At 40.3% G+C, this 13,026-nt stretch overlaps 1 protein-coding gene across 1 annotated transcript in view; it reads left to right on the forward strand.

The window, feature by feature from the left end:
• Window positions 1-10,396, forward strand: part of LOC124805365 — a 68,134-nt gene extending 57,738 nt beyond the window's left edge. The window contains exons 3-6 of the mRNA XM_047265918.1: window positions 981-1,117; window positions 5,820-5,884; window positions 6,074-6,157; window positions 10,007-10,396. Of these exons, the coding sequence (XP_047121874.1) occupies window positions 981-1,117; window positions 5,820-5,884; window positions 6,074-6,157; window positions 10,007-10,128 (408 nt within the window). The 3' untranslated portion in view covers window positions 10,129-10,396. The remainder of the gene's footprint in view (window positions 1-980; window positions 1,118-5,819; window positions 5,885-6,073; window positions 6,158-10,006) is intronic.
• Window positions 10,397-13,026: the final 2,630 nt, after the last annotated feature.

Genomic DNA, 13,026 nt, shown 5'->3' on the forward strand with positions numbered 1-13,026 from the left:
AGTTCGGTAGTCAGCTTGTCTGATCGCCATGCAGAGAAGCTGCTGCCTGCTCCGACAAGTGCTCCTCATCGGCAGGCCTACAACTGGGCGCACTCAGCTTAGTGGTACTGATTACCTACGTGAGTGAGAAGCACGATCCCCAAAAGCTCTGAAGAAAAAAGACCTTAGGCTCAGGACACCTGTAGCTCTCATAGGGGGACGTCTGTGTGGAGAGGGAGAATAAATTTCAGTAGGAAGTAGCACATATAATGCAGACCTCACGTGAATGATAAAAACAGGTCCCTTAGATGTGGTGTTCGTTCGTGGAGACTGTGACTAAAAAACAAACTATAATGATGTCGAATACAGAATTTTCGGTATCGATAGACTGACTGGTTGCGTTAAACACAGAGGTGTGAGGAGAGGTTAGCAAAGGGTGACGTTTAAGCGTAGGACAGTTGCAGCGTTTAGAGCCAGACTTGGCACACGCATGAAAAAAGGAACTGTCGCTCACTGATCAGCATTTCAGGGCATACCATGAAGCCTAATGAGCAAACCCTCCATGTTGCTTCAGCAACTTACGATCGTAAATGTCATCTTATTTCATCGAGTTCACTAGAGAAAATCTAGGTGTACTTACTTGGATTATCCGTGAGGGTGCCGAAACTTTGCTCACAAATTATTATAACAATGAATAAAGTAAGGAATAGCATTGTAACGCCTCTGCGTTGTGCCTTTACTTTGGCAATCATACCTCGACCCCAGTCGACAAAGTTAGGCATCCAGGCTGTCTACATACTATCCCAGAATACCGAGTGCTGTCCTGTTCTGTGCTACTTCTCAATAAATTTAAAATCCTACTGCACCAGTGCCGTTCACGTAATAATTTATCTCAGTGTATCGGTAGTGAGAACACTCGAACAGTTTTGCCAATTTATTTTTTTCCAGTTAAACAATTTTTTTAAAAATGTCTATAACCAGAAATTTATTTGTTTGCGCAGGCGGAGAAATCTTGGTACCAGCAATACCAGTACCAGGTTCCCATCCTGTCATTCATCGGCTGCGTTACCTACGAGCAGTCGCCTGGTGACAGCGACACCGAGATGTACCTGAATGGCAACTTCAGCAAGTTACCTCTGTAAGTCTACCCGGCTAACCGCTCTGACCCTATCTCCTTGATGAGAACTCACTGCCAGGGTTGCTCGTACAATAAAAAATTGCAGTATTTAAGGTAACAATCTTCAACTGTTCTGTGGGAAAGTTCATAAGGTATTGATACAGGGAAAATCGTAAGAAAATACAAACTGAAATTAACAAAAGGGTAATTTAATTTAAATTGCTTAGGATTACGAGACGTGTTAGCAATACACGCTAATAACATATAAGGTGCTAGAAGTCAAGGAATAAACCAACAAAATACAAGACAGGAAATAATACACGAGATATCATTCGAAAAGACACAGATAAAGGTGACAAATCCACTGGTAACAAACCACATAAATGTCGAGAACAGGAAATTTAAATTATTGAAATGATTTTTGTATCTAGGAAAAATTAAAACATGCATGAATGTGGGAAGTTCGTGCTCAAGAAATGACTTTTTATTTCAAGAAATTATTCGCTAAACAGAAGAACCCAGTGATACCACGGGTAAGCCAAGTAACTTCTAGTTTATGCACTGATTAATACGTATTTGGTCTGTGGAATGAAATATGAAATAATCTAAACCTCAAGATACGGGTTGGGATAGGAAAAGTGTCATATGGAGGGTTGGGTCCACAATTCTTACATCATTTGTCCTTTGAATGATCACATTTACAATGCACATGATAGTAAGAAATAAAATACTGTAAGAACCAAATATCTCTGAACATAAGAAGTTGTTAAATGAAAACAAACCATTTTAAAATTTAACCATAGATTGACATAACTAAACTTTCAATTCTTGCTACCTCCAGGAATCAGAGCCAACAAGAAATAAAAAAGGAAATCCTAACAAACCTCTCTTAAACAATAAGCGCGTAAACGAAAGCTCTTGTACAGTCTTCTTAAACAGTCACCGTCACTACTTTAAGAAATGGTAATTCAGAATAAACATCCTTCCATGGAAGATCTGACAAATTTTCTTACCTCCATAGAACGGATGCACTGGTAAATTAAACTCAAGCAAAGAATAGGGAGCTATAAATAAAAGTAGGAATCTAAGGAGATGGCAATTAGAACTGAAATTATATTAAACCTTTTCTCAGCACACCAAATAAATACCCGAATACATGGACAGGCAGAGGAACTAACTCAGAATTTAATTGCAACATCGCTTACATATAGGCCTTTTGGCAGAATATTTATAAGTTAAAGGAAGTAAATCAGATCCTTAAGAAGCGAAAAGCGAAGCTTAACTTAAAGGAAGCAAGCCGCCAAGGTGAATAGATCCACTGTAGAAACAGCGGACACGTGTCAAACACAGCGGGAAGGCACGTGCAGGAGCACAATAGCAACAGAACCTCGTGGCTGGCAGCCGCAGAAACGTTGGGTTCGTGCTTCACAAGGCTAAGAAGCGCTGCTAACAAAAACACAAAGGTGGGATACAGGTTACAGAAATACGAAGCACATGAACAACATTCGCCACCTTCTTAAGCGATCACGACTACAAGTTCAAAAAAATCCATCATAAAATAAGGTAGTAAATATCACCCCCAAAAAACTGCCTAAAGCAGACGGGTCTTACGTCAGTGGCAAGGGACTATAAAAATATGATAACTAATGTCTCCCAAAACAATTTACGTAAACTGAAGAGCAAAATTACACGGTCAGGTGCCTACTTGAATCAAGCAGAGAGGACAAATAAACGATCAAGCTTACCCCTCCAAGGAAATACTTAATATCTAGGTATTCCAAACAGTATTTCTTTCAATCGGTCCTCAGGCCTAACAGCCATCTAGAACATAGTTTCAAGACACAAGTACCAGGTCTACAACTTTGCTTCCAAATATGATAACTAATGTCTCCCAAAACAATTTACGTAAACTTAAGAGCAAAATTACACGGTCAGGTGCCTACTTGAATCAAGCAGAGAGGACAAATAAACGATCAAGCTTACCCCTCCAAGGAAATACTTAATATCTAGGTATTCCAAACAGTATTTCTTTCAATCGGTCCTCAGGCCTAACAGCCATCTAGAACATAGTTTCAAGACACAAGTACCAGGTCTACAACTTTGCTTCCAAATATGATAACTAATGTCTCCCAAAACAATTTACGTAAACTTAAGAGCAAAATTACACGGTCAGGTGCCTACTTGAATCAAGCAGAGAGGACAAATAAACGATCAAGCTTACCCCTCCAAGGAAATACTTAATATCTAGGTATTCCAAACAGTATTTCTTTCAATCGGTCCTCAGGCCTAACAGCCATCTAGAACATAGTTTCAAGACACAAGAACCAGGTCTACAACTTTGCTTCCAAATATGATAACTAATGTCTCCCAAAACAATTTACGTAAACTTAAGAGCAAAATTACACGGTCAGGTGCCTACTTGAATCAAGCAGAGAGGACAAATAAACGATCAAGCTTACCCCTCCAAGGAAATACTTAATATCTAGGTATTCCAAACAGTATTTCTTTCAATCGGTCCTCAGGCCTAACAGCCATCTAGAACATAGTTTCAAGACACAAGTACCAGGTCTACAACTTTGCTTCCGCCGTTTTCTCTCTAAGTTCGGGGTTTTATTGTGAAAAACTACAAAAAAAAAAAAGATTCATAGTATTGCCCATCGCTGGCCACTACATTCTCCCATCTGCCATATGTCACTGATCGAGAAAGGTGGTAGTCAGAGAGCAGCGTATGTGGAATATGGCGGGAGGGATAGGATTTCTCATTTCAACGTTTCCATGTATATTTTGACGGGTTTTGCGCCATGGGGTAGAGCACTGACCTGCTGCAAAATTACATTTACGTGCCTATCGCTGTTTGTGGCCGTTTGTGTTTGAGTGCTGGGCTCGAACCCATCAACTGCTTTCGATAATGATGTCCTGTGATTGTCTTCGTCTGTTTCAGTAGCTACGGAAACGTTCTGTCTTTCATCGCCATGCTGGTCTTCGACATCAAAATCGCAGTTCTTAAGGCGTTGAAAACATTATCTGCACGTTCTTCCACTAATAGTTCCCTCACCATTGGTCTTACCCAGCATTTTAAGAGCCATCGCCGCAGATTTCTTCATATTAAAGCAGAAAATTAAAACTTCCCGCAAATGGCGAGAAATGGGTACCGGTGCGTAAGTTGACGTACTTAATCGAGAATAACCTTATGATGCGATCACAAATCGACTAACATTTTTATGGCATTATGTTTACACATGCATACGCTTATTGTATTACACCAATGACTAACCACCCGCACCCCAATTTCCACTACTGCCGTCTATTGCAAAACGGCGGAAGAAAAGTTATAGGCCTAATATAAAAAGAGGAATTTCCCCTTCAAATAATTAAAAGCTAAAATGATTAACCTCACAAAACACAAAAAAGTCTCAAATTCAGTGAACAGTAATAAAACCTCACCGTTCAGGACCAAGTTAATAAAACTGAGTAAATAACTTCATTAAACACGAGACTAAAGTTAAGTTTCACTATTAAACCACTGAATTTGAATGCGCCACACCGCTTACAGTGTTAGTAATCCACAGCAAGTAATGGTCTCAGGGGTACAATCTACCACCAGAGCAGGGACGGTCACGAATTTTCACCAAAAATTTCCACCAATAAAACTAACGCAAAGGTACAACTCAGTTGAAAGTCTCTTCGGGTTTACTGCCGAATCCTAAAATCAACTGCGCTCGATATTTCGGCGATCCAACTGGTCGCCACCTTCAAGAGAATGCTGCTCCTGCTGTTGAGTCCCGCTGAGAACTTCACAACCCACTGCCGGCCTATTCCAAACAATGTGAGCCAGCACTCATCTATGAAAACTGCAAGCTAAATTCGTGGTACCTGTCAAAGCCCCGGTGGAAGAAGGAAACGGGAAGACAGAGGTAAAATTAACTGGAGCCTCCACGGCCGAATAATATCTAACACTCTTACTGATATAATCAAGGATGAGTAAACGCATCCGTTCATAAATAATATTAAGTTGGGTGCTTAAATGTAGTGTGCACTACTCTGATCCTTGAGGAACAACACTTCCAAAGAAGCTATGAATATTTCGCTAGTTATGTGAAAGGTATTATTTTCAATGCCTATCTTTTTGATAGATAAGTTCCATTATGGGTTCCTTAAGCCCATAAAAATTAGCTAAACGGCTGCCTCTTTTGACAGTCCTTGAAAAATAGATTAAGTAAAGGCAGTGCAGGAAGGAGGCTGAGTAGAGGGTACACCTGATCAGAGAGTCCTACACACGGTTAGTTACTCCACAGCAAGCACAGTGGTACGCATAACTGTGCGAAGAATTACGCATGGCTTTAACTAGGCAGCTAGAGATGTAGGCAGCGTGGTAACATCTGTTGCGTTCTGTACTTGCATTAACCTGTGAAGAATTTTTGCAGGCTCAGACAAAAAATTGTGGTCAAAATGAAGGAACCATCTTGGTATTAGTCTTGTTGCTATTAACTACATAATTTTTTAAGAAATTCGTTTTTATATGCGATGGCTATTGATGCAAAGTACTATTCCACTGTTCAGACAACTATACCAGTTCCGTCTATCGGAATAATGGACCCTCAGGGTACGTTTGTACGAATGCTTGTATTGTAAGTTGCTTGTGTGGTTAGTCTGGAAAGCACGAACGTCAAAACGTTTACAAATTACAGATATTGTGAATCTAACACTCTTCGTTTTCTTGCAGTTTCCCCTTGTCGGCTAAAGCCACTTTCAACGGGAACCGATTAGACAAAGTCTACAAAGGCATATGTGAGTATAAAAGTGAACGCTTTTATTGGTTACTGCATTCTGTGTGCTGATATGTATGAAAAAAATGGTATTTCAAATTTGCCGTATTCCTTTTTTTGGTTCTAGGAAAGGATAAAGTTAATAACGGGTCTGTTTACCTTGCTTACCAGGTACTGTTGCATCACAGTCAGGAATCGGTATTTGTTTCAGGGTATCCCTTCCTGAGTGGACCGTACAATGTCGTGTACACAGATGCGGATCTCTTCATTGATCATTACTGCTTCTTAGGCAATGGTGAGTATCTTGCTCCAACCAGCACATTCGATTTGAACCATCTTGCTTGCGCTGCTCAAGAATACTTTTGCTCCCTACAACAAGTTTCTGGAGCAGTAAACGTTTCTTGTTAAACAGATCTATATTTATGGAAAACCACAACTCTAAAACTGAATAACTGCAGTGAGGATATTTAAGTGACCACCTTTCATTCTCGAAATCTACATGTTACATTCTTGTTTCAAACTACATTTTTTGGAATCTTGACTATGTGAAATGACGAATTCAAGCCAATGTTATGAACAAGGCTGTTAGCTATCTTCGTGTATGCAATGAAAAGGAGCGATGCATCACAGCACGTTATCGACCAGTAATTCAGTTTCCAAAGGAATTTCAGCCTCGCTTCAGAATAGAACTGCTGCATTAGTGACGTCAAAAATTGAAGCTCACATCGTTATAGCAGTATGTCGGTGATAATGTCATAAATTTCAATGAAAGACTGAGCTACCATTCTTCAATTTCGCATTTCTTTCGGACACAGCTGCATAACAGGCAGTACTCTTTCAGGCGATGATCCGTTCTCTGTGTTCGATTTTCGAAATAACTTACTTTCATCTTACGTATAGCTCTCAAGTTTTATTCTTTATGGTTCGTATTCAGTGTATATGTCAGTCTTCTAAGAGAAACATTTTACTCCTGGCAGTATTTCAGATAATTTTGTCTCTGATGTCCGTGTTAAAGAAGCAAAGGCACAATAATGTTACCAGAAATTATGAAATTAAATTGATATAATTGTTTATTTGTATTCTGTGGCGACTCACAATGACTAGGAATGTGTCAGTAGGTGAGCAAATACATTACAAAATGGCTCTGAGCACTATGGGACTCAACTGCTGTGGTTATCAGTCCCCTAGAACTTAGAACTACTTAAACCTAACTAACCTAAGGACATCACACACATCCATGCCTGAGGCAGGATTCGAACCTGCGACCGTAGCAGTCGCACGGTTCCGGACTGCGCGCCTAGAACCGCGAGACCACCGCGGCCGGCAAATACATTACAGCTCGTCTGTTAAAATACGTATGCATTCAGGTTATTTAAAGTTTTATCCGAATTTAGAATTAAATTCAATAAATCTAATCAAGTCTCATATTGCTATTACCTGGTTAGAAATTCATAAATGGAGTAAAATAACATATCAGACACAAATTACTGAGATAATTATTTACATTTTCATTACGTGTCACGACCCTTCACTCGCAAGGGTGATTATTAAATTTTTTATGTCAGCACAATTTGCTGTTTGCTGACTAAGAGGATGGTAACATTATGTGCTTAGAGCCATTTTTATTCTCAATTTGTAACTCGTTCATCAGGATGAATCTACTGAGAGGTGGTGGTTACCGCAACTAATTTGCTTGTGGTTGCCTCAATAAGGCAATAATGCTCGAAGATCACCATCAGACATTAAAGTTAGAGCTCGTTTCGGTACAATGAATACTTGTGCGGAAGTGTCACAGAAAATTATTCCTTACGAAGTTAAGGATTGGAGGTATACAAATAAGCCAGTATTTGAAATTGAGCTATAGAAAAAGTTCCTAAACTCAAGCATTTCTGAAGATATGTAACACATGATTTCGGGTAAAAATTCTGATCAGTGTGCAGACCCTGGAATTTTGAACTTAAGCTTTTACACATTTCCTTTCCCTCGCGCTCTGTTGTTACGGTCTTGTAATGTAACTGAACGAATTGTCTTTATATGCAATCGCATATAAGTATCTTTATGTCACTTCTTAGAAACCAATTAATTACCTTTCTGAATGTTGAGTTTATTGTTACATCTCTTGTTACATCGAGCTGGACTTAATTATGATGCCTACACTAACTGCAAAGGGCAGGATTTCCGTTTTGTCAGTGTTAAATGGTACGCACAGATATTACTGTTGAAGGCAATAGAATATCAATAGTAATTTTTCACCCTTCAGAAGAACATTAATCATGAATTGGATAGTCTATAACATGATCCTGTGTTTGCACTCAGGTAAACAACAAGGAAACTGTTTACTTACTGTAGCTAGAAAACACATCCTGCGAGTAAATAATGAAGTCACCAACAATCACAGAAGTTTGATATCACATGTGCCAAAATTCCTCTCTCACTATGTGTTGAATTGACGAACTCTCGGTCTCACTTTGGACCGCATAGGCTTGAATCTCACGTATCTACTGTCCAAACTGTGAATGTAATTTGAAAGCTACGGTCCTCATAGCGTGGCTGATAGTCAGTAGTTTAGCGTATCCATATTTTCTAGATATTTCATTCGAGAACTGAATTCATTATTTTCGTCTAAATACAGAAAATGATCTATAACGCCCGCTACGATTCGAAACACTCTTCTTTATATAGAAAATACGGATACGCTGCAAGCAACAGATCATATATCCAACCCGCGCCGAGTCGTCGCTAATTGTAGTATACAGCAAGACAATAATCCCTGCGGTGCCGGGTCAACTACATCTGCCAGTAATCCATAGAACAGCAGTCCAAAGCGCAATCCAGGAAACAGCTAAGTCACGGAAGTACCGTCTAAGAAAGGTAGAGACTTTGCCACAGCATGATAAGAAGTGTCTTGCAGTGGTCAAATGGACTGGTATCGTCTTCGGCTTGACTCAGTGGTCAGGCCAATGCGATGAACCGCTATCGTGTCCCACCAACGGTCGGATTAACCGTCGACACCGGAGATCACAGGGTAGTGACGTCTGTTTTGAATGATAGAGAGATCATTGCAATGGAAGTTTAGAAAACAGTGGGCTGAATGAACTGACCACACGCACATCTGCAAACACGTGTTAGTGTAGATTTAAAGAGGGCGGATAGTGAAAGAGTAAGTTGTGTGGAACCTTACATGTAACCTTTGCTGTGAAACAAAAGCCAATGAAACGCCAAAGTAAATACAGTCTGATCGGAAGTGCTCAGTGAAATCAAACATTAGTTCTGAGTAACGTTAAACACCATTTGCTCCATCCCATGCGATCTAACAACCATGGATACTCCGCGGGACGCTCTTGACCAAGAGTTCAAGACGCTGCTGCTTAATTAGTTCACCAGAAGTCATACACGGTGTGAGGAGGGTTCCTGCTACAAAGCACTACAAGTTCTGACCTGTCTCGAGCATTCCAAGCCGTTTTCCTCCCAGGCACCCCATTTCATTCGGTTGATTCCTGGAGAAATACAGGAAAGTTATCACTACGGCAATAAGCAACGAACTTGTTGTGACGCAAATGATAATTATATGCAGCAGTAAGTTCTAAGGCGACTGGATTCCGAGATAGAATACATTTAGAATCACTTTTGTGCGTTTTCCTTTGATAGCTCGAAAACCGCACACTCCAACGAAAACGTGTCTCGGAACACAATTAAACTAAATTAAGTTTACTACAAAAAAGTTCTATTTATTTTTTGTCTAGGACTAACATTTCGGGCGGAGGAATCGCGAGAACATTGAAAATCTCTCGCGACGAGCGTGCGCCGTAGCTTAGGTAGTTTTTGTAGGCCAGTTTGGGGTAGTTTTCCGACTTGATAGACCACAAGTGTTATGTATCAAAATGTTCGTCTCAACTTCCTCTATGTTATTGTGGTACGTTGTGAACAATGACAATGAATATCACAGAAAATAAATAGAAATGTGCATTAAACGTGTTCTATCTCGGAAACCATTCGGAACAGGGCATATATCCACATAAAGGTTTTGTTCAGAATCATTAATGCTATCACCCGTCCAAACATTTACCTTTCCTCCTGACTCACCCCATAAAACATACTAGCTAAATGCGTGGTTTTCATTAAATGTTGTGCTATTTTGTTATAGATGTCGTTCAAGTCTTTACGAATGTGAAGAATCCCAGTGCCGAAGTGCTGGAGAGAATGTGGAAAGTCGTTGCTGAGAGTCCAGAGGTAAACGAGTCTAAACTGAGGAGAGTCAACTGTTGATTATGTATAGTGCAAATAACCCCGATTTCAAAACATGACTTTTTTAAATTTTTAGAACTTGCCAATTGTTGACAATAGAGGTATTCACCTGCAGGAAACACCAAAATCTACTGTTATACTTCAACTAGAGTCTTCTCTATGAATATTAATGCAGCACATTTTGTACCAGATTATTACATGTCTGAGTCTGAGTTATGTATCAGAAAAAATGCTTAAATCATCAAAACAGCTTTGTAAGAGGAAGATCATACACGTGCTGTATTTAGTATGGCGCAATTAAGTGAAAATATAAATAAATCAACAAACCTATTTTAATGGTCATTATGAATTATGTGAATGTTTGGTCCAGTTTTCATCCATACACTATTGCAAATAATGGAAAGAGATGAGGTCCTAACGCGTTTGGCTGTTAGAATTTTTTATCGAGAAACAGATTTGGGAGCCGGGCGGGCGGCTCTAGGCTCTTCAGTCTGGAACCGCGCTGCTGCTATTGCCGCGGGTTCGAATCCTGTCTCGGGCACGGATGTGTGTGATGTCCTTAGGTTAGTTAGGTTTAAGCAGTTATAAGTCTATGGGACTGATGACCTCCGATGTTGAGTCCCATAGTGCTGAGAGCCATTTGAACCATTTGAACAGAATTTGGACAGGAGATAAACGTACAAAGAAAAGGGAGTATGTCACTGTAAACAGATTTGTAACTTATCACTTGCTTTATTTAACTTTGATGCGATTGACATTGTTCATGACAGAAAAAATACTTAGCTATGAAATTCAATATAAAGCCACGAAACATGACCTTATTTTTTACAAACAGGGAAGTAGTTACAGAATTATAAGATGCCTTGCGGTGCTCTTCCCACGATTAAAACAGAAGTGTGTAGTCTTGTAACATGGTCAGATTGATTTCTGTTATGAAGTTAATAGCTGCGCTGGGGCCAGACACAAAACACTATATCGGACGGCTATGGGCGCATATGAAACGACGAACCCTAATCGACAAAGCACATAGCTCTTTGTTACAGCAGGAGGCAGTTAAGGGGTTGCGGGGTACTATGTTGGCACTGCACTGCCTACCAGTACTTCGTGATTGCTGGCCAGCGTCTCCCCATCCACATATCAGACTTATCTGTCTTTACGGCCAATGCCGTTACCATTACGCTGCCCTTCGAAAACACGAAACCTGCCTAATGCTGCCTAATTAAGTTTTCAACACAGGTGTACTTGGGGAATTTGAATACATCTACGAACGAAGAGAAGCTTATTCTGCTAGAAGAGAACTGTATGATGGGGGACCAGTGTCTTGAAAATAAGTGGCTGTTCATTCGTAATTAGGATGAAACGAAAGATAGCGCTTTTCAGAATTCACATAGCTGGCTCAAATGTGAGTGTGCCGACGCCAGAGGTAGAAAGACTACACACGGAATTTCACTCATGTAACAGTTACGTTTTATTTAGCTAATCAACCGGGTGACCCAAAAGTCCATAAACATTTGAAAAATGCACTAACCCACAAATAATGTAGGTAGAGAGAGAAAACTCGACACATGTGTGTGAACTGGCATGGGGTTTTATTGAAACAGAAAATAACTGAAAAAAACGGCCAGCAGATGGCACTGGACACGAAGGTTTGTTCCGTCGCATGGGAATCGTCAACGTGACGGGTGAGATGTACGCCGATGTGTTAAGACTCGCATCATCCCTATACGGGTCGATAAACACATATTGGGAGGTAGAACTGTTATGCGGATGATGCTCCGCTTCATATTGCTTGCTGCACATGTGAAAGTTATCTTGCACTCATCATTTGGTGGAGGATGACGTACTGAACCGCCACTTCCGTCATGTTTGGTCTGCCAGGTGCACAGACCGCAATCCGTGTCATTACTGGTTAGGGTGCTACTTGAAGTCTCAAGTCTACCGCGATCCACCGGCTCATTACGTATGCTAAAAGAAAACATCTGACGGCAATTTCTCAACGTACCTATACCGTGCTGCTCACAAACTGGTCCTTCGACTGCAGGTACCGTTAGTGAATGACGGCCGACATGTTGAACATTTGTTACAAGGAACATCGTTATTGCTTTTGTATTGTATGAAGCTTCACCTTTCGTCCCCTGGTTTTGGATTCAATAAAACCCTACCTCATTTCAGTCATGTGTATCAGTCAATTTCCAAATACTAATAGGTTTTTGGGTTACATCGTATATTGGGGCACATGCAACTTCTCGCAACTCGCCAGAGTAATTTGGAAAGTCGAAATGATTTATGAGATATTCAGCGAAGCAACAAATGACGTAACTTATGAACGCGACCAAAGGGTCATCAACGATGACAATATTACAACAATGGGCAGGTAACAGTTTGCCAGTAGGCCGCACACCACCAACTTTGCAGCCTGGTGTCTCGCACATGCCATAAGCATTGCTCATTAAATACCTGCGTCTAAGTCTGGGTAGTTTGTCATCAGCAGAAACATACTTAAAACACCGCCATAAAGTTCACTGCATGTAAGACTTAAAAACACTTGATATTTTTCGATTACAGCGCCATCTAGTACGAATGTAAAACAATAGTTTGAGTAAACCGCACGTACTTTTGGCAGTAGAATTGGAACATGTAATAAAAATGCGGGGAGGGGGGGGGGGGGAAGGAGCACAATTGAGGCCAGTTGTGGCACAAACAACAAAAATGTCCCATGTCCCCTTTACTCAGATAAAATTTTCACTGAGTACATTTTTCGTTCAACGCATCGTGTTCAAAGTATTCAGGTGCCTCAAGTTAAAACAAGCAACCTGTATGAATTCCAACTGCCAAACTGTTTTCACCATTCTTTGTACAATAAAGTACTGCCGCAGTTAACAACATTTCCAGGTAAGTACTTTAGTTAGTTATGCTTAA

The sequence above is a fragment of the Schistocerca piceifrons genome, chromosome 7 (assembly GCF_021461385.2).
Source record: "Schistocerca piceifrons isolate TAMUIC-IGC-003096 chromosome 7, iqSchPice1.1, whole genome shotgun sequence".
Classification (NCBI taxonomy): Eukaryota; Metazoa; Arthropoda; class Insecta; order Orthoptera; family Acrididae; genus Schistocerca; species Schistocerca piceifrons.